This window comes from Balaenoptera acutorostrata, chromosome 20 (assembly GCF_949987535.1).
Source record: "Balaenoptera acutorostrata chromosome 20, mBalAcu1.1, whole genome shotgun sequence".
Classification (NCBI taxonomy): domain Eukaryota; kingdom Metazoa; phylum Chordata; class Mammalia; order Artiodactyla; family Balaenopteridae; genus Balaenoptera; species Balaenoptera acutorostrata.
The window spans coordinates 36,314,780-36,340,410 of NC_080083.1; the positions used below are offsets into that span (position 1 = coordinate 36,314,780).

Sequence of the window (25,631 nt, forward strand, 5' to 3'; positions counted from 1 at the left end):
TAGGGCTCAAGATTCTGCATTTTTCTAACAAGTTCCCAGATCCTGAGGCTGTTGCTGGTCCCTGCACTGCACATTGAGTAGGAAAGTACTATGTCATCTTTTTAACGTGTAATTCATGTGTGGGCATGTGGGGGTATGCTGTATTCAAAATAGCTTTATTTTAAGATTATGTTAACTCTATAAAATCACCATTTTTGCAACTCAAAAAGTCAATTTCATGTGGTTCACCCTGATCTCAGAATCCTAGCCAACTTACCTTGGAACATAGAGGAGGCAAGACTTCAGATAAAAATTCCAAATGTGCTAACTTGAGCTTAGAGCAGAGCACAGCCTCACCCCTATACTTGCCACAACCCTGGCCCCTACGGAATCCTACCCTATGGGGCATCCAAGAGACATCTTCCTACCTTTTTCAGTCTTATAAGTTGGAGAGAAGAATCACTCCACTTGATTGCCTTCCACTTCTCTGCTCTCCAGAGCCTAGTTCTCAGAATATACTGAAATTTCAAGGCATGCCTTGAAGAACTGGCATATCCCCAGGTGGTTTTCTAGGTCACCTGGTGGGAAGATCTTAGCAGATGGCAGGATGTGTTTTGATTCTCATTAAGAAGCTTACTCAACACTGAAAGGAGGTGTGGCAGATCCCCCTATGGCTCCTGGTTCTCCACCTACAGAAAGTCCTGACTGTGTGGGTGGGAGGTAGGGAGGGAGATTGATGAGCACAGGCCTGTAAGCCTGCCTGGCCTGAGTCCTGCACAGGCAGAGCAGATTCACTAACCCCTGCCTGCAGTTGCCTTTTTGATGGCAGAGTAGCTGCTGTATAACCATCTGCCACCATTGGCAAAACTCACAAGAAGTGAAGAAGCAATAAACAAATAGGATATTTCAAGAGCAGCAATAACATGTGCTCCCTCCATGAGAAGCTCTACTGATTCAAGATGTTCAGGATATTATCAGATTCAACGGACCATCCATCTGAGTGGACAGTGATGGGATACTGATGCTCATTGATTATGTTGCACTCATTCTCCACTCCAGCTGCCCTCTAGCTGAAGAGCTTTTAACAAACACCAGTGCCTTGTTCCCACCCTAAATGAATCAAATCAGAATTTGGGGTGCAGGTATAGACGGATTTTAAAAGCACCCAGGTGAACTGGATGCACAGTGAAGGTTGCAATTCACTCTGTTAGAGATGTTTTATTCAAAGATCAAGGAAAAGTACCCTTTTTAGATCATTGACTTTCTCAGCTTCTAAAACTACACCTCTTTTTTAAATTCAACATAGGATGTTGGGAATAATGAATACTCTTTATACTTTCAGAGTCATAAATCACTTTTACATGCACCATCTTATTAGATTCTCAAATCAGCTTGTGGAAAATGCTAATACCATTATAGAAAGATAATGCAAGGCTTGTTGTGACATTGTTTCCGAGAGACAAAAAAAAAAAATGGAAACAACCTAAAAACTAGTGAGAGGATGGTTAAATATGTTATGAGGCATTTATGTGATGGAGAATTCTACGGCTATTAGAAAGATTTAGGTAGATCCATACACATTGACTTAGAAAGATAGCCACAGACTACTTTTAATTTCTTTAAAAAAATTTTAAAAATCAAGTTCACAGTTACTTATAAAATGATTCCATTTCCATTGTTTTTTCACTTTTCATTTTTTATTTTTATTGAGATATCTTTGACATATGAAAATTGTATACATTTAAGGTATACAACTTGATATTTTAATATATGTATACATTGTGAAAAGATCACCACAATCAAACTAAATAACATATCCATCACCCCTTCATAGATACGTGCGTGTGTGTGTGTGGTGTGTGTGATAAGATTTAATTTAGTGCCACATCTTCTTCATCCATTCATCTGTCAATGGACACCTAGGTTGCTTCCATGTCCTGGCTATTGTAAATAGAGCTGCAATGAACATTGTGGTACATGACTCTTTTCGAATTATGGTTTTCTCAGGGTATATGCCCAGTAGTGGGATTGCTGGGTCATAAAGAAGATGTGACACATATATACAATGGAATATTACTCAGCCATAAAAAGAAACTAAATTGAGTTATTTGTAGTGAGGTGGATGGACTTAGAGTCTGTCATACAGAGTGAAGTAAGTCAGAAAGAGAAAAACAAATACCGTATGCTAACACACACACACACACACACACACACACACATATATATATATGGAATCTAAAAAAAAAAGTGGTTATGAAGAACCTAGGGGCAGGACAGGAATAAAGACGCAGATGTAGAGAATGGACTTGAGGATATGGGAGGGGGAAGGGTAAGCTGGGACGAAGTGAGAGAGTGGCATGGACTTATATATACTACCATATGTAAAATAGATAGCTAGTGGGAAGCAGCCGCATAGCACAGGGAGAAGAGCTCAGTGCTTTGTGACCACCTAGAGGGGTAGGATGGGGAGAGTGGGAGGGAGACACGGGAGGGAGGAGATGTGGGGATGTATGTGTGTGTATAACTGATTCACTTTGTTGTAGGGCAGAAACTAGCACACCATTGTAAAGCAATTATATGACAATTAAGATGTTAAAAAAATAAAAAAAGATTTCATTTAGGGTCTATACTTTTAGCAAATTTCAAGCGTGTGATACAATATTGTTAACTATCACCACCATGCTGTACATTAGAGCTCCAGAACTCATTCACCTTCATAAGTGAAACTTTGTACCCTTTGACGAACATCTCATTTCCCTCTCTGCTCAACCCCTGACAACCACCATTCTATTCTCTCCTTCTATGAGTTGACTATTTTAGATTCTACTTGTAAGTGAGTTCATACAGTATTTGACTTTCTGTGTCTGGCATATTTCACTTAGCATAAGGTCCTTCTGGCTCATCTGGTTCATCTATGTTGTCACAAATGACAGGATTTCAGTTATTTTTATCGCTGAATAATATTCCAGTGTGTGGGGAGGGGTATGTATCACATTTTCCTTATCCATTCATCCCTCAGTGGACACTCAGGTTGTTTCCATATCTTAGTTATTGTGAATAACGCTACAGCGAACATGGGAGTGCAGATATCTCTTTAAGAGCCAGATTTCATTTCTTTTGGACATATACACAGAATGGGGTTGCTGGATCTTATGATAGTTCTATTTTTCATTTTTTGAGGAACCTCCATCCAGTTTTCCATAGTGGCTGCACCAATTTACATTCCCACCAACAGTGCACAAGTGTTCCCTTTTGTCCACATCTTCACCAACACTTGTTATTGTTTGTCTTTTTTGTAATAGCCATTCTAACAAGTGTGAGGTTATATCTCATTGTGGTTTTGATTTGCATTTCCCCAATTATTGGTGATGTTATGAACTATTTCAAGTACCTATTGGTCATTTGTATGTTTTCTTTTGAGAAATGTCAATTCAAATTACTTGCCCATTTTTTAATCAGGTTATTTGTTTTTTTTGCTATTGAATTGTTATGAGTTACTTGGATATTTGGGATATTAACCCTTATCAGATACATTGTTTGCAAATATTTTCTCCCATTCTGTAGGTTGCCATTTTACTATTTTGATTGTTTCCTTTGCTGTGCAGAAGCTTTCTAGTTTGGTACAATCCCACTTGTCTGTTTTTGCTTTTCTTGCCTGTGCTTTTTGCTGTCATAACCAATAAACCACTGTCAAGACCAACGTCAAGAAATTTTTTCCTATGTTTTCCTCTAGTAGTTTTATAGTTTCAAGTCTAACATATAAGTCTTTAATCCATTTTTGTTGACTTCTGTATGTGGTATGAGATAAGGGTCCAATTTCATCCTTTTTCATGGGATATCCAATTTTCCCAACATCATTTATTGAAGAGTCTGTCCTTTCCCCATTATGTGTTCTTGGCACCCTTGTCGAAAATCAGTTGACCATAAGTGTTTGGATTTATTTCAAGGCCCGCTGTTCTGTTCCATTGGTCTATGCATATGTATTTATACTGTTTTAATTACTATAGCTTTGAAATACATTTTGGAACCAAGAAATGCAATTCCTTTAGTTTTGTTCTAGCTTCATTCTTCTTGCTCAAGATTACTTTGACTACTCAGGGTCTTTTGTGGTTCCACATGAATTTTAGGGTTTTTTTCCTATTTATGTAAACAATGCCCTTGGAATTTTGATAGGGATTGGATTGAACCTGTAGATCACTTATAGTAGCATGAACATTTTAACAATATTAATTATTCCAGCCCACAAACATGGGTCTGTCTTTCCATTTATTTTCTTTAATTTCTTTCATCAGTGTTTTATAGATTTCAATGTGCAAGTTGTTCACTTCTTTAGTTGAGCTTATTCCTAAGTATCTTATTTTTGTTGTTGCTACTGTAAATGACATTGTTTTTTTAATTTCCTTTTTGGATAGTCCATTGTTAGTGTAAAGAAATGCCACCAATTTTTGTATACTGAATTTGTATCCGACAATTTTACTGAATTCATTTATCAGTGCCAAGAGTTTTTTGTGTGGTTGAGTCTTTATTGTGTTTTACATATATGATCATTTCATCTTCAAAAAGAGGCAATTTTATTTCTTCCTTTCTGATTTGGATGTCTTTTATTTCTTCTTGTCTAATTGCTTTGCCTAGACTATGTTGAATAGAAGTGGCAAGAGTGGGCATCCTTGCCTTGTACTGGATCTTAGAGGAGAAATTTTCAGTGTTTCTCCATTTATTATGATGTTAGCTGTGGGCTTTTCATATATGGCCTTTATTGTATTGAGGTAAGTTCCTTCTGTTTTTTTGAGATTTTTTTATCATGAATGGATGGTGAATTTTGTCAAATGCTTTTTCTGAATCTATTGAGATGGTCATGTGGTTTTTATCTTTTATTACATTAATGTGGTATATCACACTGATTGATTTGTATGTGTTGAACAATCCTTGCATCCCAGGAATAAATCCTACTTTGTCATGGTGTATAATCCTTTTAATGTGTTGTTGAGTTTGGTTTGCTATTATTTTATTAAAGATTTTTGCATCTATGTACATTAGGGAAATTGGCTTTTTGTTCTCTGTTCTTGCAGTGTCTTTGTCTGGCTTTAGTATCAGGATGATGCTGGCCTCATAAAATGAGTTTGGAAGCGTTCTCTCTTTTTCTATTTTTTGGAAGAGTTTAAGAAGGATTGGTATGAATTCTTCCTTGAATGTTTGGTGGAATTCATCCACAAAGCCATCTGGTCCAGGGATTTTCTTTGTTGAGAGATTTTTGATTACTACTTCAATCACCTTATTTGTACTCGTCTGTTCAGGTGTCTATTTCTTCTTGATTCAGTCTTGGTAGGTTGTATGTTTCTAGGAATTTATCCATTTAGCGTTTTTTAAACTCTACAGGTATATGTGTGTGTGATTAATAAGCACAAAAAAAAATCTGGAATAAGTACTAAACTCTTAATAATCATATTGCTTGGACTGGGATTAGAAAGAGGTGGGGAAGGGGAACTTTTGTTTTTTTAATTTCTTTTAGTTTGTTACAAAATTATACTTCCATACTGTTAAAAAAAAAAAAAAAACTATTTTAAAACCACAGCCTGAAATGAATGCACAAGGACTCAACAGACAGATTGCTGATCTTCATTCAATGAGGAGCAAGTTAAGTCCTGCACAATCAGGTGACCTGGGCAGGCTGGTGCATCAGGAGCCTAAGCCATCAGCTCTCTCTCCATCAGGAGCACTTCATCTTGCAGGCTGGCCAGTATCCTCTCAGTGTCACTGAGCTGACTCAGGACCTAGCAAGTCCCTGCTTGTCCATGGCCATGAGGAAGATTTATTTGCTGTCAATGGCAGCTGTTGGTGCAGCCTGGAAACATGTCCAACCCTGTAGGGCAGTTCTGCTCCTAATAAGGGAAATTCACTTTACACACACTTTAGGGAAAATGTGCTGGGATGAAGCCAGAGCCAGATGGGCACCAAGCTTATTAAATGCATGATTGTTACCAGAAAACATTTGCAAATATGTATGGGTATTTTTGTATGTGTGTGTGTGTGTGTGTGTGTGTGCATGTATTTTATACATGCACACACACACACACAGATCGTATCCCTGAAATCTCTTCAATTATAGGATTATCTTTCCAATTGTTCTATAATGTACTTTACAGTTTACCCTTATGTAGGGTGGATATGCCATACCTCACATCTTTTAATGTTAGATTGTTGTTCTTATTATTGTTTTTCCCTCCTGCCAGGTGCAGCTCATCCACTATAACCATGAGTTATATACCAATGTCACAGAAGCTGCAAAGAGTCCAAATGGATTGGTGGTAGTTTCTATATTTATAAAAGTAAGTGTATTGCATTCCTTCATTCTTCTCTTCTTGCCATTCCCACCCCGATCAGAATATCAGTTTACGGTCCTGTTGGATCTTAGAAATAGCAACAGAGGTAATATCTATGCCCAAGAAAAGCTGCAGGGGGTGACTTTTATTTCCATGAGATTCATGAAAAATAAAGCCCTTTTCAGTGAGATGTGAAAACAATGAGTTCCATTTCAGAGCACTGGGGCCTGAGAATTCAGGTAGCTTTTGTCCTAGAGAGAAAAAGGGTGCTGGATCCAGGTGCAGGCTTTAGGTCCCACTCATGCAGAAGTATCTGAAGGAAGCAATAGAAGGGGAGATGGTTTCTCACTGACACCCCACAGGATTAATGACCTGTCCATCAGATAACCCTTGGAAAAAGAGATGAAAGGAAAATGTGAGATATCTCTTCCCTCCAGGCACTGCACTAAACAGCTCCCTCCAGCTTCCCGCAATTGCTCTGAGTATCATCTTTCCCTTCCATTGTCCCTCTCCTTTGTAAACATCCTTGTGAATAATTAAGCAAAGGTCACCAATGCTGACTTTATGACATTCTAGGGAGGTTCCACATCTTCTTACAGTCATCATCAACAAACCTTCAACCAAGCAAATTCTAATTTGTTAAAAAATAATTACCTTTAACATTTTGACAGCTGTTGAGTGAAACAAGTTTGCAAATTAAAAAAAAAAAAAACAAAAACAAAAGAAACTGTCTTTCCAAAAGGGAAAAAAAAAACAAAAGCAAAGGGTAGCAGTTCTAAAAGTTGGCAGTCACTGTGCTAGGCCCTTGGGAAGTTTTAACCAGACCATTAGAGGAAGTGCTCCAATCAGAACTTGGAATCTGATGACGGTCAATAGAAATTCAGCATTTGGCACTAGTGAGTTTTAACAGAGCTTTTGTGGTGGCATCATCATCACTCAGAAGAATGGGCGCAGGGGCAACCAACCCCAGGCATCACTCAGAAGAATGAGTGCAGGGACAACCCCAGTCACTATTTCCCCTCCCTCCTTGAGAGCATCACCCTTTGCAACAAGCACTTTGCCCTGCCTGGCCACACCACCTCCTAACTTACTCTCCCTCACCTGGGTCAGGTCAGGCCTTTTTGTGGCCCCAGTAAAGCTGAACATTGGACAGAGGCATTAGTGACATATTGCTGCCACTGGCCACCAACCCCACCTCGTCTAGCTTGTCATTGGCAAAAATAGGAAGGGGTTTTTGATGGAAAAGTACAGGGGTTTTTGATGGAAAAGATAGGAAGTACATTTTTATAAATTTATTTATTTATGTATTTATTTATCTATTTATAGCTATGTTGGGTCTTCATTTCTGTGTGAGGGCTTTCTCTAGTTGCGGCGAGCGCGGACCACTCTTCATCACGGTGTGCAGGCCTCTCACTATCGTGGCCTATCTTGTTGTGGAGCACAGGCTCCAGACACGCAGGCTCAGTTGTTGTGGCACACGGGCTTAGTTGCTCCGCGGCATGTGGGATTTTCCCAGACCAGGGCTCGAACCCATGTCCCCTGCATTGGCAGGCAGATTCTCAAACACTGCACCACCAGGGAAGTCCCAGGAAGTACATTTTAAAGCTGTAGTGCCTTCTTAACACCTGATGTGACTTCCCAAAGGAAACTGGTCCTGGTACAGACTGATCCTGCCAGTCCTTGCTCTATACCTCTTGGCATCATCACAGACCCTGTTATAATAAACAATGGATTCCTGAATGTCACGCACTGAGATATGTACTTTACATATATTTTATCATTTAACCCTAATAATAAACCTGTGGCCTGGGCATCATGTCCCTATCTTGCAGATGAGGAAAATGGTTCAGAGAATCTTTGACATTCCATCCTAACTCATGTAGTTCATAACAGCCCATACAGGAATGGAACCCAAGTCTTGCTTGACTTTAAAGCAAGTCAGTGACCTTACTAATGACCTTATTCACAGAGCTGGGAGGGAGAAAAGAGAAAACAACATTTAAAAACTTTTCCCCCACATCCCCATGTTGCCCACAAACATGGGGTAAATACCTATATCCCTCAACCACCCCCAATTATGATATTGATAGCCACTGATGCATTCAACCAGGGTCAGGCTTATTGTTATGAAGCCTAAAGATATTTCACAAAACTGTGCCATGCGTGTCCAGGGGCTCACGTCCCCTGTGGCTTTCCCAATGCCAGGCCTTCCATGAGTAACTCTCACGGCCAACATGGGCTGCCCAACAGCTCCTGACCTTTGGTGAGTGCCTCAGCCTCTGCCACTGACATTGCCTCACTTTGCTCAAAGCTCCTAAGTCAGTGTATATCATCCTGGAAGTGCAGGCACATTACAGCTGACAGTGCGATTGATTCACCAGGAAGTCAGCCTCCTAACTGCAAACTACTGGTGTGTTTCACAAGCTCCTGCAGAAACACTCGTTCCACCGAGATTACTGATGCAGGTCCTGCTGTTTCCCTGGGGGTTGTGGAGTGGAACTTATGCCCCAGACCCTGAGGTCAGTGAAAGGATGGTGACTAGCTCCTGCATCTTCTCAGTCCAGTTTGGCTCTTAGGGATGTTTCTGTTCTTTCCCTGAGCAAACCTGAGGCTTTCTGGCTAGATCTCAAAATAAGCCACAGCACTTCTATCTCTGTCCAACATAATCAACTCCCAGATGCTCCACAGTGAGTTATCCAAGCTGTGACTTGTCATTCACTCATCCCCAAACACCGACTGAGCATGAGCCAGGCTTGTGCTGGACACTGGTACCTAGAAATGACGTGAACAAAATCTCTGGTACCCCTCCCCTCCTGCTGATCTTTCTGCCTCCCCTCCCCAGTTCCTGCCTCAAGGTAGGCAGGAACAGAAAATGAGAGGCCCCGTATCTAGGTCAGCTGAGCCCTCAAGATGTCACCCTGGCCCAAAAGCTGAGCCATAAAAGCATTGGAATTGTTTGTTAAAACAAGAGATTTGTTTACCTGTGGGTTTTACCTATCTCTGTCCCCTCCTAATCCCCCACCCTTCCTATGACCACAGGGAACTGAGATTTGGCTATAATTGCTGCTCAATCACACACCATTAACTTCCCACTTAAGCTCACTTATTCCAAGTACATATTTTATCCTCTCACCCACACAGCCAACACGCTAGAGCCCACAAATCATCTGTGTGCACTTTGGAAATTTTTCAATTATTTTTAATCAGCACAAAAATGTCTAATCCCAATGTTAGCTCTGCCCAGACTCACCGGGTACCAGGAAACCAAGGTACCCGATTAAGGGACATGGCAGATTCCTCACCTGCCATGACAATCTATATTTGTCTCTCCTTTCATGGGCTGCATCAGCACAAACAGGCAGCTTCAGGCTATCTTTTAAATAGCTGAAGAGGATGTCAAAGTAGAAATTGGATTCAGCACTAAAGCTTCCAGGGATCAGTAGTGTTTAATTTGGGACTTTTCTCCATTTGGGGTGGGATTTTACCTCCATTGAACATTGTCACTCACCAAGCTCCCCTTGGTGTATGTCTCACCACAACAACACACCCAGGAAACTGCGTGGGATAGGAAAGGCAGATGGAGGGAAAATAAACAGTCTGTGCTTTCTGCAAACTAAAAATTACCTGTTGCTTATCTAATAATAATAATCATCTGCTGCAATTTTTCCAACCCTCAGAATAAATCAGATTTAAAATGTTGATGTGTCACAACATCCGAATAGCAGCTGAGGTGTAAATTACAGAGCACAGCTGAGCAAGGTAGGAGAAAAATAACTAGGATGAACAATGGTCCCTAGAAAAAGGCTGAGTAAAAAGGGAGTTGTTAACAAAACAGTATACACAGTCTTGTGGGGGTCCATCACGGTCTCCAAATTGTGGTTCCCTGGCTTAAGCTCCTGGAAACTTGGCTTGTTCTCCAAACAAGGAATTTGGAGACCTAACAGCATGGGCATAAAATGGGAACTGATCCCTGAACATCTAATAAAATGTGTCACCCGTAATAGGAATTTGGTAAATATTTTTTGGATGGATGGAAGGACAGATTGATGGATGATTGATTGATTGAATGAATGACATGGCTTATGATATATTTGATTCATGTAATACTGAGCAGTGGTATAAGATTCTATATTATATCCTAGAGATCTTTTTCATCTCCTGATATCACTGCTCTGCTTACTCTTTTTTTTTTTTTTTATAAATTTATTTATTTATTTTTGGCTGTGTTGGGTCTTCGTTTTTGTGCGAGGGCTTTCTCTAGTTGCGGCGAGCGGGGGCCACTCTTCATCGCGGTGCATGGGCCTCTCACTATCACGGCCTCTCTTGTTGCGGAGCACAGGCTCCAGACGCACAGGCTCAGTAGTTGTGGCTCACGGGCCCAGTTGCTCCGTGGCATGTGGGATCTTCCCAGACCAGGGCTCGAACCTGTGTCCCCTGCATTGGCAGGCAGACTCTCAACCACTGCGCCACCAGGGAAGCCCCACTCTGGGTACTCTTTCTCTCACTCTCTACTTGGATAACTATCCCCTTCCTAATATGTCACTCCCTACTCCTTACTTAAAACCCTCTGATATTTCCCCATCCTTACAGAATAAAGTTTAAATGCCCTAACATGACACTCAAAGCCTGACATGACCTAGCACCTGCCTACCTCTCTATCCTTACCTCGCATCCTTCCCCCATACTCTCACCTTCACCTACACTGAAATACTTCACTGGACATGACTAGTTCTCCCATGTCCGTGTGTGCACAATCCTCTGTATGTCATGTTTTTCTTCACCTTTCCTTCTTTTCCACACTATACCACCAAAGAACTTTGCTAACTTCCCCCGATCTTTCAAGACTTAGCTCAGGCCTTGATGCCTATGATTCCCCAGGTGGATGGTCTTCCTCTAATATCATCATACCTGTAACTCTATCATAGCACTCTTCACACTAAATTATAAGCATTAGGTTACTTACCTGTCTTCTTTCTCTAGACTGTGGTTTCTGGAAAGTAGATTCTATATATTTGATCTCTGAATTTCCAGCCATCATAGTGTTTATAGCATGCTATGCACTCAATAAATATGAGTGAATAAGTAAATGCATGGAGGCAATGTTTATCTTGAAATAGTACTGCCCAGTTATTAATATTTTCTTTTCTCCCCTAGGTTTCTGATTCATCAAACCCATTTCTTAATCGGATGCTCAACAGAGATACTATCACAAGAATAACATATAAAAGTAAGTTTGGTTCAATTTCCTATATAGCAAATATTCAAAGGTTAGTCCTGTCTGAAGGCGGAAAGGCAGAACTGATGATCTCCAAGGGCCTCTTTCAGCTACATGATCCTTTAATTCTGTAGAAAGTCACTCTGGAGAGTGAAGGTTGGCTAAGAAGCAGCTCATTTCAAACAGAAGCCCCCAGAGTGCCTTTGTCATCCACGCCTGTCTAAGGCAATAATGATTATTATGATGATGGTCATCATTATCCCATGGATTGGTAAAGAGCTGGGGAACTCTGCCAGCTGACAGATTCTACCATGTCAGCTGGCCACATTTGGGGCTTTGCCAATTATGTGATTGAAAAAGCATTCACCAGGTGGTTTGGATCCAACTTCAAAACATCCAGAAGCCCTCAGCAAGACCACATCTCCCTCTCTGTGTCGTTGGGTCTCCCTTTCAGGGTGGCATTTTTCTTCATTTCCATGTGTGATACGATGACCTAGAGAACTCTGTCCAGTTTCCTTGAGTTTCTAGAGTGTTTTATCCCCAGAATCCTTAAGCAAAAAAGAGAGAACAGTGCAAAGTTGAAGGGAGTAGAGGGGAAAGGATGCTACTGTCTTCCACAGCAATCCCAGAGGTTGCAAGATTTGGGGATAGTTATGGGAAATAGCACACACCAAGGGAATGAAAGAAAACAGTACAAGGAAAAAAAATTTTAACTAATTAGGAGTGACCAGAAAAGTGGAATTCATGTGCCAATTTTGTTCTTAAGCAAGGAACTTCCTCACTTTGACTGTTTCCTCATTTGTTAAGTGAAGAAGTTGAACTTCAGATTTCTAAGGTCCTTCTAAATCTAGGATTCTGAATCTGATTTTTGCAAATGTAAAAAGCAACACACAAACATTCTAACACCCCACATCCCCTTTGCATGTCCTCACTTGGTGGAGGCCACTGGTGCTTCTACCTCCAATGGTGACGTGGAAAGACAGAGTGAATGCTTACAGATCTCACCTCAGACTGCTGGAAGGAGAGTATGGAGAAACCTTCTCTTGTTCAATTATTCATCCATTCAGCAAGCATTTCCTGCATACCTGCCTTATGACAGACACCAAGTGAGGCTCCTGGAATAAAAAGATGGGCCAGACACCAGCCCTCCCCACAGGCACTCGTTCCCATATGAAGTCACTTCCATATGAAGAGGTTGGAGTTGGGGACGCTGGCAGTGATGAATGAACCTGGAGAATCACCTAGAAGAATTATCTCCAAAACCATCCCACCCTTCCTCATCAGTACCCCTATGGAGTCCTCTCTAAGTTCAAACTTAGATTGCTCAGCAAAGGGAGACATTTCTGTCTTGTGTGCAAATAGTTTTTATAACTTCCCCTAAAGGATTATTAGTTTTTTAACTTTTTTGATTAAAAGAGCATAAAAATTAAATAAAATGTTTTCAAATAATCTTGAATTTGCAGTTTAGAGACCATGAAAAGCCATGAAATCACACATTAAGCCTCAACACACAATCTAAGAGATTGCCAGCTGCAGAGTCAATCATTAGTGGGACTTCCCTCCCTGCCCCACCCCCTAGCGCTGGTCTGATTAATATTAAGTGATGTGGCTGCTGCCAAAGATGAAAGCATCCCTATGGGTTTGTGCTATGGGAAGATGGCCTTTCTCATGAACGGGTATCAATTCTGATGCAAATAGGGGCTAGAGAGCCAGGGTGACAGATCTTGTTGGAAACAATGATGAATAGCAGTTCTGTGGCTGAGGGGAGCTTCAACTTCATCTACTTCTAGTGAGGTGTTCCTGCTGACTCATCCCCATTGGGTCTGTAGGAACTGAGAAGGACAGACTTTGGCAATAGCTGAAGAGGACAGCAAAGTTAAGACCAAAGACCTTCATTCATTTGTTCACTAAATATTTGCTACAAGTATTTATTAAGTGGTCCTGAGTGCCAGGGAATAGAGAGATCAATAGAACATGTTTCCCGTCCATGAGTCCCTCACTCTCTAGTCAGAGAGACAGACATATCATAGTGTTTCATAAAGATTTGCATAGCAGGGGATTTCCCAGGTGATCCAGTGGTTAAGAATTCGCCTTCCAAAGCAGGGGACGTGGGTTCAATCCCTGGTTGTGGGAACTAAGACCCCACATGCTGTGGGGCAACTAAGTTCATGCACCACAACTACTGAGCCCGCACACTCTAGGGCCCGTGTGCCACAACTAGAGAGCCCACGTGCCACAACTACTGAGCCTGCGAGCTCTGGGGCCCGTGCACGACAGCTAGAGAGCCCACACACCACAACTACTGAACCTGCCACTCTAGAGCCTGTGCGCCACAACTAAAGAGTCCGTGCACCACAACTACTGAGCCCATGCACTCTGGAGCCCACGTGCCACAACAAGAGAGAAGCCCAAGCGCCACAAGGAAGAGCCCAAGCACCACAATGAAAGATCCCGCATGCCGCAATTAAGATCCGACACAGCCAAATAAATAAATACATGTTAAAAAATTTTTTTTTAATTTGTGTAACAATTACAATGTATTAAAATAGGAACAAAACTCTTTGGGATCATAGAAAATCTGCCTAAAATTCATGGCAAGGTTATACATAACAATTGCTATTCAATAAGCACTGAATAGACGAGTAAACATTTGGTAAGAAAAGAAAGCAAGAAAAGAGGGAGGGAGGGAGGGAGGGAGGGAGGGAGGGAGATTCCAAGCAGCATATACAAAAGCAAGGAGAGCATTTAAAGGACTCAGTAGTTCAAAGGAAGGAACTTTGCCTTCATCAGCTCTTCCTCTGGTGCCCACAGCACATCCAATAAACATTCATGATGGCCTGAATAAATGGAGAAATGACTGGTTCCCTACGGTAGCATTGACAGGGGCAGAGGGAATGGCAGGAAAGATGGTCTGGTGTCAGATCTTGAAGGATCTTGAGAACAGGCTAAGGAGTTTATGCAGAAGCATATTTGAAGAAATGCCCTCACTGCCCTAGATATAGGCTCCTAGAAGTGGGACTAAGAGAGAGCAGGAGCGCCCCCTTCTCTTGTCCCCTCATCTATCTGTCAGGGCCAAAGGGAACTAAAGCAAGATAAAGAGACCCAGTATGGGGAAAGGTAACCGCTTTACATCCCTAATCACAGGTATTTTGTGCTTTTACACTGTTGGGGAATAATGGAGGTATTCCCAGGAGCACTTATCACATATCTGAAGGAAATAACACTGCAGGGATAATTATTGGCCCGACATGTGGGAATGGCCTAGACACTGTGATGCCCAGGACACTGTGGCTGAAAGGGATTGATTTTCTCAGAAGGAAAGCACTAGCACTCTTCCCTCCAGCTGAACGCCCCAGGGCAGCCAGCCCTTGGAAGTTTGACCAGCAGGCAGCAAGAAGGGGAGTTTCTGAAACAGGAGTCATGCATGAGGACACAGCCAGTGTGTAGGAAACACAAGCATGGAAGTCCCCCTGGAGGCTCTACAGGAAGAGCAGGTTATTCATTGGCCCATGAATTCTGGTAGAGACAAAGACAACACCACCTGCTCAGGGGAAACTATCAGAGTACCCTGCTTTCATACTTTTAAGCAAGCAAGCAAGAAGTGGGTCCCCACAGCTGCCACCCAAACACACTACCTAGGGACAACTGACCTTGGCCCCCACCCACTCTCCCAACCAGCCCGTTCTTCTGCTGCTACCCAGAACTACACCCTAGCATAGCTTCAGTCTGCCACACTCACGCAGATGTGGTACCCATTCTGCAAAGTGCTCAGCATCAGGAACAAGGAAGAGATGCTAACCAAGCACTTTCTGCACTCTAGGCTCTGTGCTAGAGCTTCATGTGCAGCACCTTACCTTGTGCTCACAAAATTCCATCCTCAAAATAGGTACAATTGTTATCCCAGTTTATAGATGAGGAAAGCAAGGCTCTAAGAAGTGAAGCCATTTGTCAAGGACACACATCTAGTGAGTGGCTCTATTAGTCAGCAACTTCTGCATAGTAAACAAGCATTCAGAGATAGGCATTGATTTCTCACTACTGAATCTGTGGGTTGGTTGGAGTGGCTCTGTAGGTCTGCAGGTCAGTTAGGATAACTCGGCTCCACATACCTCTCATTTTTCTGGGATCAAGTATTTCTTATGCTGGGGGTCAGAAATGTGTGATGTTCCTTAAGACCTAGGTTTGAAACTCACACACTGTCACTTCTATCCAATTTCCACTGGTCAAAGCAAGTCACATGGCCAAGCCCTTCATCAAAATACTCCCATGGAGTTGGGTCTGGGAGGGAGTGAACATTTCCTGAACAATAATTTACTCATCCATAGTGGGAGAGCAAGCATTCCATCATAGGTCCTCCCGGAGACTTTTCTATGCTCTTACTTTCCTACTGTCTTCCTCCCTAAGGAGCAAGGAAAGCTAAGCTCTGAGCTGTTAAAACTAGTTGTAATGCTGATACTTTCACATTACATGAAGCTTATTGGCATGTTCTTCTCTTAATTCCAACTTTAGTTCAGTTTGAAGAGCCATCTCTTTGCTTTTTGCAATTGTTTCCACTCTGGAAGGGAATAAACTATGCACAGAACTTGTGGGCACTTTAAAAGTTCAGGCTCACACCATCCTAAGCCCCCTGCAGCTCCTGTCTGTCCCTTGGCATGCGACTACCAGTGGAAACCACTGTCATTCAAAGGAACACAGTGGCACTGCCATTATTGGGCACATACAGAAACCAGAGAAGGTATAGAGATTGGTACTAGATGGGTCAATCTTCCCCATCAGCCTTTCCCTTTGAGGCCATTTGTAATGAAAAGTCAATCTAAGACTCTGAGCAGAGAGTGACATGATCTCCTGACAAAAGGATCGCTCTGTTTGCTTGAATAGACTATAGGGGCATGAACAAAAGTTGGGAGATGATTGCAGCAATGTTGATCGTGATCAGGCCAACTTGGGGGAGGTGATGAGAAATGACTGGGTATAATTTGAAGGTAGAGCCAAGAGATTTACTGACAGATTGGGTGTGTGATATGAGAGAGAGGAGTCAAGTATTACTAAGGTTTTTAGCCTGAGCAAAGGGAAGGAAGACTTTTCCATCATCTGAGATGGGGAAGATTATGGATGAAGCATATTCATGGGTAAGAAGGGAATCAGAATTTCAAATATGTTAAACTCAAGATGGGCGTCAAAGAAGAGGTGTGGAGTAGGCAGTTGGATATATGAGTCTGGATTTCAGGATACAGAACTACAGATATAAATGTGGAAGTCATTGGGATCCAGATGGCATTTAAACCGGGTGAGATCATGGGAGAGAATAAATAGAGAAGAGAGGCGGACATATCCTCACTTTTGAAAGATCCCCATGACTTAAGATTGTAAATCATTTCTAAAGATATCTTTTAAATCCTACCCTGGAAGAGGCTCTGGTATGTCTGTCTCATCAACTGGCTCAGGAGGTACAAAGAAGCAGGAGTAAGCATGGAAGCATGGGGTGAAATCGCTACAAAATGGCAGCCAGTAGGCACACAATCCATTTGCTTGATTTGAACATACATTAGATGACTAGGGAGAAAAAAAGGAATTGTGCAAAATCATTCTATTGAGCCAGTTGAGAAAATCAATGCCAGGTAATCCATAAAAGAAGGAAAGAAGGAGAATCTTGCCAAAAGGACTGGGAATTTTGGAAGCCAACATTCTGGTAAAAGCCACTATACTTATGGGACGCAATGTGTTCTAGTGAAGAGATATAGAACTAAGCAGACCTGGGCTCCTTGCTCTACCACTTCTTTGCTGTGTGAATTCTGGCAAGTTTCTTAACCTCTCTGAGATAATTTCCTCATCAATAAAATGAGGATACTACTACTGACATTGAGAGGGTTGGGATGAGGATTAAACAAGGCAACAGGTCAGTTACCTGGACATTGACTGGTATAAACCAGGTGCATAATAACATGTGTTTCTAAATTATCCTAAGTTATGTTGTGGTCAAATCCAGCTTCCTGGAGGGTGGGAGGCAGGTCACTATAAAACTAAATAAAAGTTATAGTCAAGGTGAATGCAATACAGGGCACACAAACAACAGAGCTTGTTTACTCTAATGAAACCCAGCTCCTGCGTGGGACCCGTGCAGTGGATGACAATAGCCTAGTGAGCTTCCACTCTCTTTGAAAGCTTGGATTTCATATGTCTGAGCAAATCTTATAAAACACTCTCACTAACCCAGACTGACGATGGAAAAGACCAGCCTGAATTAATTTCAGGCTGAATTTAGAAAGTCTTCTAAAGAAAATCCATTTTATTAAAGTTAAATTCGCCTTCAACAGATTAAGGGTCAAGACTGAAATCATGGCATTGAAAAATGGATTTTCTGGAGGAGATATTCGAAATTTACTTGAAGTATTTTAGTTGTTTAGTGTAGTGTATTGGGAAAATGCCAATATCCCTCCATTTTCCTTGTGGTAATTAATAAGTAGGCACAGAGCCCCAATTACATAAAAGGTGACATTCTTATCATTTGATTATCCACCTGATTTCATGGGGCCAGCATTATTTTTTTTTAAAGAATATTTATATTTTCAAGTGGAGCAAAGAACCTTCTTAAATGGGTAAGAGGGAGTTGTTATTAGAACAGTACACATAAATGAATACTTTCTTCCAGGGTCCTAGGACAGTGGAGTATTTTAGTAGCTTCATTCTCTTTGAGTTTCATATACTCCATTAATTTCATAGACAATAAATACAATGGTGAACTTCAGTCCAATAAGAATCCAAAAGATTATAGATTCCAAATTTAAAAGGGTCTGGTTATTGTCTTAATATGTATTTCTAACAAGGAAATACAGGCACACAACTCAAGGTGTTTGGAGGAAAGCTTTTAAACATCATGTTTTGAGCCCTTTAAAAATCTTTTTTCAGACTTGCTTGTTTATAACTTTGCTTTAGCCCCCACTACCCCAACCCTGACTAAAACATGAATGTGTAGGCAAGGATAGACCAACTTGAAACTGCCTTATACTTCTCAGTTCCTTGGGAAGTGTTCTGTGCACTCACTCCTCAGAGGAACACAGTGTTAAATGTGATGAAATATCACCAGGGAGCTTAAGCATGTTACTCCCGGTGACTTTCTCTATGCTTAATTGAACTTGTGCTTTCATTTCAAATGAATGGCTTTGGAAATGTTTTCACAGAATGCAAAATGCAGCATTCCACTCCCCATGTTGCAATCCAAGTAGTAACTATAGTCAGCAAGGAAAAGGAACATCTTACCTCCGTTGAATCCAGTTCTCAGAGGCCCTCTTTTTCATTTGTATAAAATGAAAAATCATATTACTTTATTCTTTAGCAATTGTCTTTTTTCATTTCAGTTGAATTTGCCTCAGATTACAAGAGGAAATGTCATTCCATATGAGAAAATTGCCAAAGAGTTCCATATTAATCAGAAGTTAGTCCAGTATTGATTTCTGGAACTGCTGTGCCTTTTTCTCACTGGCATCATTCTCTTTGAATGGAACTTCATAAGCAGGAAGCCGGGTGATGTTAAATCTCATCAATGTCACATAAGTTAACACGATGCATTTACCAGAGGCTGCCATCGAAGTTCAGATTAAGGGAAAGATTCCCCCGCTATGTGATCCTAGGCATTTCATCACAGTGTGTTTCAAAGACAGAAAGAGAGAGAGAGAGAGAGAGAGAGAAGGAGGGAGGCAGGGAGGGAGGGAAGGAAGGAAGAAAGAAAGGAAGGAAAGAAAAAATCAGCTTGGGAGTTGTGTCTAAAACTAAGAACTCAGTATAAGATAAGGCATAGATTCAGCAAGAGCATGTCATAAAATCAAAAGCACAGCTGTTAACTTCTCCAATCATTTGAAAGAATAACATAGGGCTATTACCTGTGCATAAATATTCTCTACCTACTGGTTATCCAAGGGGTCTTCCTGTGATGTAGAGGTATATCCAACACATTGAAAAAAATACAACACTGTCATACCAAAAATTTGACCTACAGAAGAAAAATTTATCTACGTAATCTTGTTTATATTGAAGGATATTTGGGGGTCTATAGATTATTTTTTAACCTAAAGATGACTTTAGCAATTATCCAGAATATTCTGGTGCCCACAAGTAAGAGAGTGCATGGCTTATCCATGAAGAAAGAGTAAGTTACTGGCAAAGCCACAGTTGGAACTTAGACTTGAATTAAGACTCCTGCTTGAAGTCCAGGGCTTTGCCCTCTATATGATGATGATGATAGATAGAAGATAAATAGGTGATAGATAGTTAGACAGATAGATAGATAGATAGATAGATAGATAGATAGATAGATAGATGATAGGAAACCTCTCTATAAAACTACCCATGAAAATTTATTTCATGCCATCACTTCCTTTCAGTAAATATCCTTAAAACAAGCAGAGGCATGCATGATCAGCCTATTGGCCTCTGAGCTTCACCCCAAATTTTTATCTCTCTGTTTATAAACAACTCTGACCTCTAGATCTTTGGCATCCTTACTAATGAATAGAGCCTTGAGAATTTGGAGAGCAGAATCCATCTTTCAGGACATTAGTTCTTCGGCTCCTTTCTGTCTACCATGAGCAGAGGATAACACCGACATGCACAAACTGTTGGTTTTCTGCTGGCTGCTGCATGGACAAGGTAGTCTGTGGGTAATAATTACTTCCTGACCTGGTAAGCCATGGAAGACACCCCAGTGTTCCTTGACACTAGGGCTGAAAACTTTCTTGGGTCCCACTGCCTCTTTCCTGCCAAATACATCAAGCAAGTCTCTGTGGGGAGAAAAGAGGATATAAAAAGGTAGTCAGTGGTTCTCAAATTCCAATCCCTAAAAGATAAAACAGTGATTTAATGGTAGCCTTTGAGGCAGAATGGTGAGTCATGAGGACAAGTGTTATTTGTTAAATGCACACATTACAGTTTCAGCAATGTAAACGCACAGGTGTGTTTGGTGCAGAAACAGTAACGCCGCATGGAGACAGGCAACAGTCTCCATCTCATTCTGAGATCTGGGGTATGACATATTTGGGAGTAGTGGTGAGCAGCATGTATTTAAGCTAATGGTATAGACTGAAGCCTCAGAGATTTTCTCCCATAATCTGACAGATGATGTTGCCTCTTCCTCCTTTATTTTCTGTCCAGAACCACCAGCAGGTGAAGCTGCTGGGCAGAAACCATTTCATTCACTCATGCAACCAATGTTTAATGAGCAACCACCATGTAATGGACCCCATGGTAGGGCTTAGGGAATCAGAGATAACAGATGGAAGCCCTTCTCCCAAAGGATCTCACAGTTTACTGGGGCATTCAAATAGGTAAGTTAATTATTGGCAAGCTTATTCAGTAAATATGGTGTAAAAGGAAGGCACTAACCCAGTGGGGGAGAGCCAGGAAGGCTCGGGGAGGCCAAGCAATGGTTATCCCAGGGAAGCTGGGCAAGGACATTAGTATTGGTGAGTACTTGCCATGGGCCAGGCCCTGTGCCAAGTACTTGAAAAGTGTGATCTCATTTGTTCCTCAAACAACTCTGTGAGGCAAGTACTCTGTCTTAGGCAGGTCGGCCTGCTATAATAAAGCAGCATAGACTGGGTGGCTTATAAACAACAGAATTTACTTCTCATAGTTGTGGAAGGATGAAAATCTGAGATGACGGTGCCAGCATGATTGGGTTCTGGTGAAATCCCTCTTCTGTGTTGCAGAATCCTTGTTGGATTTTCACATAGCAGAAAGAGGGTGAGAGAGCCCTCTGGGGTTGTTTTTAAAAAGACACTAATCCCATTCATGAGGGCTCCACCCTCATGACCTAATCACCTCCCAAAGACTCTGCCTCATAATATCGTCACATTGGGGATTAGGATTTCAATCTATGAATTTGAGGGAGACACAACCATTCAGTCCACTGTCCACTCCAACCATCTGCATACTGAGAAACTGAGGCTCAGATTGTTACCTGCATGTCCAAGGTCATGCAAATGGTGAACAGCAAAGCCAGCACTGAAACTCCAGTCTGAGACCAAAGTTCACATGGGGATTTTTCCAAGTTCTGTAGTGTGAGGAAATTAAAAGGGCAAAGATGAAGTATGCATATTAGCAGATTCATGGGAAGAACAAAGTGGTGAATGAGGACTGTTGGAGGGTAGAAGCTGCCACGTTCTGTGGCAACCATTGCACATCTCACAGGTGACATGGGTGAAGAGGAATCTCCTGGCAGGACCACAGCAGCAGAGTCTGGGATATCAGCACAAGAGTGTTTTGGAAGCAGGTTTTTACCCTGCTATGTGGGTTAAATCCATGAACGTAACCTCTTGCCCTCTTGCTCCTGGCCTTCCCCCTGACCCCAACACACACACACACACACACACACACACGCACCAACCCTGTCCTCAAATACAGATGAAACACAAAGGCTAATTATAGTTTCAGAAAAACATAAATGTTCTTTTTCTTTACTCTAGTCATGCCTGGAATGCCCCTCATTCTACGGTCTCCTTCCATCTCTCCTCCCCACCACCCCTAATAAAATAAAATATAATAATAGCAGACACAGACCTACTAGAGAATGGACTTGAAGATACGGGGAGGGGGAAGGGTAACTGATTCACTTTGTTATACAGCAGAAACTAACGCACCATTGTAAAACAATTATACTCCAATAAAGATGTTTTTAAAAGAACACAATAACAGCAGCATGCTAGAGTACCCAATATGCTCCAAGTGCAAGCTTGGTTAAACAAATCACATTGACCTTTAATGAAGATGTGCCAAGTACTTCCTTTTTTCATTCAGTATGTTAATCTTCAGGCCAAGCCACCATCAGAGGAAAGATCATTAAGTGCAAATTTGATCATGCTACTCCCCTGCTTAAAACCTTTCCGTGGCTCCATATTGCCTACAGGATGAAGCCCTAACTCCCAACAGCACAGAGAAGGACCTTCTGGGTGTGGCCTGTACTGCCCACCCCCTCAGCCTTATTCCTCACAACACCCCTTCCCCTGCATCTTACCTATGCACTAGCCGTCCCGAGTATGCGCTGCTCTGTGTCTTTAGCTTTCTTTACCGTGACCATCTACAGTGCCCTTGACAGCCACCCTTACCAGCCACACACTGATTACCTCCTGTTGTTCAAGATGCAGTTCAGGTCAGCTCCTCAATTAATCCTCTGCAGTCCCACCCCCAGGCATAACTGACAGCCTCTCAATGTACCCAGTGCAGATATATATCACTATCTTTGTGGCTTCTTGCTGTATTCACTTACATTACGTCCTGCTTGCCTATACCTAGCTTAGTGCCTGACACACACTAGGGGCTTAAGAAATAGTTAGAGCCAAACAGTGGCTACTCAACATAAGCTTGTTGTGTGGACACCTGATCTAACTTCCAAGGACCATCACATCTGTGTGTACTCTGGGCACCACAGTTCTGTCACGGAACCATCTGACTGCACAAGTCAGAGTACAGATCCAGCCCAGCCATATTCCAATCACTGTGTCTCCTTGGGCTTGTCTTGATTCATTGGTATTTTGATAGAAAGGTAGAAACATTTCAATGGAAAGAGAAAGAAAGCCCTTTCTCCTACTGTTGGTATCCTAATCCAGCTTGACCAATCTCTCTCCTGGGCATTTTGTGGACAGAGCCCTGGAGAAGTTCAGTTACCCTATAAGGGTAGGCAGAGGCCAGGAGGGGCAGTTTAGGATGAAGCAGGCTAACAGTGGTTTTATTTACATTGTTCTAAATCACTGGATCAGTTGACTTGTCCTTAACTCAGTTGGCAAGAAAAGGAGCTCTGAAATCCAAATTCCCTTGGCAAAGATGGCTCTTTCCTATCAGAGAAACTTGAGTGAGCAATTTCTGGAGGAAGAGATGAGGAAGGTAAGGGATTTTTGCCCAGGACAGTGGATTAGCAGTGTTAATGCTCAGGATAAGTAGGTACAGCCTGGGCCAAGATGCACTTATCATCACCACCCTGATATTAGGGTCAACATATTATATATTTTTTTGCAATTTGTTATCTGTCTCTTCAACTAGAATGAGGGCAGGCATCTATTCTTGTTCACTGCTCTACCCCCAGAGCCTAACCCAGTGTCCAGCTCTAAGAGGTGCCTAGTGAACATTTTTTGAATGAATGAATGACTTTGGCTTGGAAGTCAGATGAGCTGGATTCCACTTTCCACTCTGCAGTTACCATCTAGCACTCTGACCTTGGGCAGGTCACTCTGCCTCTCTGATCTTCAGTTTCTTGTCAATGAAGATGTTATTATATGCCTGACCAATCTTACTAGGACAGTATGAGGTTCCAGCTGTATGTGAAAGTCCTTTTTTACCATTATACATGCACAATACTGAATTTGAGAGATTATATCAACCACCAAAGAGTCAGTCCTTTCCCACTGGGAGTTGAACACATGGATGAGAAAATGTTTGTGAACTTAGGAGGACTGGAGGAGCGGGTCTTATCCCTCTGCCAGCCAGGCTTTGGGTCCCTGCCATGTGTTCTCCAGGCTCCCTGGGCCGGCCACAGTGGTGGACACTCATGGCAAACCAGTGGGTGCAAGACTCCTGAAGACATAGATTAGAGATCACTGGGATACAGAGAGCAATGGAAGCCATGAATGTAGATGGGCTATGATGAGAATATAGACTGAGGGAAGAAAGAGCCTTGGACTGATCCTCGGGAAATGCCAACACTGAGAGAAGCAGGTAGAAAATCAGAATCCAGAAACAGAATCCTGGAAGGAATGGCCAGAAAAATAGGAATCCCAAGTATGGTGTTTTAGAAGCCAAGAGAAGAGAGAAAGAGTCTGCAGAAAGAAAGGAGGAAGGATCATGAGAAGAGGAGGAGAGAAGTTCATTGAAATTTATTGATATTTGAGAACTCCAGTACATTATAATTTTATAAAAATACAACCAATGCATTGAATTTAAAAATCAGAATGAAATATACCAACATGTTAATGGCAATTGCTTTATATGATCAGAGTTATTATTTTCCTCTTTCTTTTTTCCATATAGTCTTATATGTACTCATGTTACTTTTATAACTGAAAAAGTATATTTAATAATAAAAGATATATGAGTATGAATACCTCGAATAGGTGTAAGACAAAGGGTTATCTGTATGGGCCTTATGGAGAGGAGAGCCACAAAAATGAAATCAGTTGTTGAACTTAACAGTTGAATCTCATGGTAGGATTTGGTCTGACTTACTTTTCTAAAAATATTTTCTTAATGTTCTCTTAATTAAGCAATGTTAATAAATAAAAATGGTGACCAGGCAATGTTTTAACGGGTCCTAAAGGCTTTAACTGTGTACTTCATTGTGACTATAATGTTATGGGTCCAGGTATCAGGGACCATAACCAAGGACTTGGCTCTTCCTATTGTCCTTGTGGTAGACCACATTACTGTTTACCAATATTCATTGTCTCATCCTATGGAAGGAATGTGCTTCCTTAAATCCCTAACATCAGCCTTGGCCATATGATTTCTTTGGCTAACAAAATGTGAGCAGAAGTGACATGTGCCAACATGTGCCAGTGTTTTAAGAGCCAACATATGTTCCACCATGCTTACTTTTCCTCCTATCATTGTGACTCACAAGGGTCTAGACAGCAGCTGCTCTGATAATATGGGTCCCAGAGTATGGGCAACAATGACATGCAGGAAGCTCTCAGCCAACCTAGAATGGACTTGTATCCGAGCAAGAAGCAGACCTTCTTTGTTTAAGGTGATTGTGATTTGGGGAACTGTTTGTTACTGTAGCCCATCCTGAGAGTTACAATCTTCTGGAATCTGAAAAGAAAAAAATTTATCAGCAACACCAGCACTTTCTCAAGAAACCTAATTCTTAAGTCTTTTTTTTTTTTTTCTCTAGATGATGCATATTTACTACAGGGACTTAATATAGAGGAACTATATCCAGAGACCTCTAGTTTCATTACTTATGATGGGTCAATGACTATTCCACCCTGCTATGAGACGGCAAGCTGGATAATAATGAACAAACCTGTCTATATAACCAGGATGCAGGTGAGCTTCTCGGTGGTCTTTTAGCTAATGGGGAAGATGATGTGAAGACTGGCTGGGTTTGTGGAGTGCCTATTGTATTAGTTTGCTAG

The 25,631-nt window shown here is 41.6% G+C and overlaps 1 protein-coding gene across 7 annotated transcripts in view; it reads left to right on the plus strand.

The window, feature by feature from the left end:
• CA10 (carbonic anhydrase 10) overlaps positions 1-25,631 on the plus strand; it is a 622,534-nt gene that overhangs the window by 591,273 nt on the left and 5,630 nt on the right. For all 7 annotated transcript variants that reach the window (XM_057535532.1, XM_057535531.1, XM_057535529.1 and 4 more), the window contains 3 exons: positions 6,210-6,305; positions 11,454-11,526; positions 25,388-25,542. In XM_057535532.1, the coding sequence (XP_057391515.1) occupies positions 6,210-6,305; positions 11,454-11,526; positions 25,388-25,542 (324 nt within the window). The remainder of the gene's footprint in view (positions 1-6,209; positions 6,306-11,453; positions 11,527-25,387; positions 25,543-25,631) is intronic.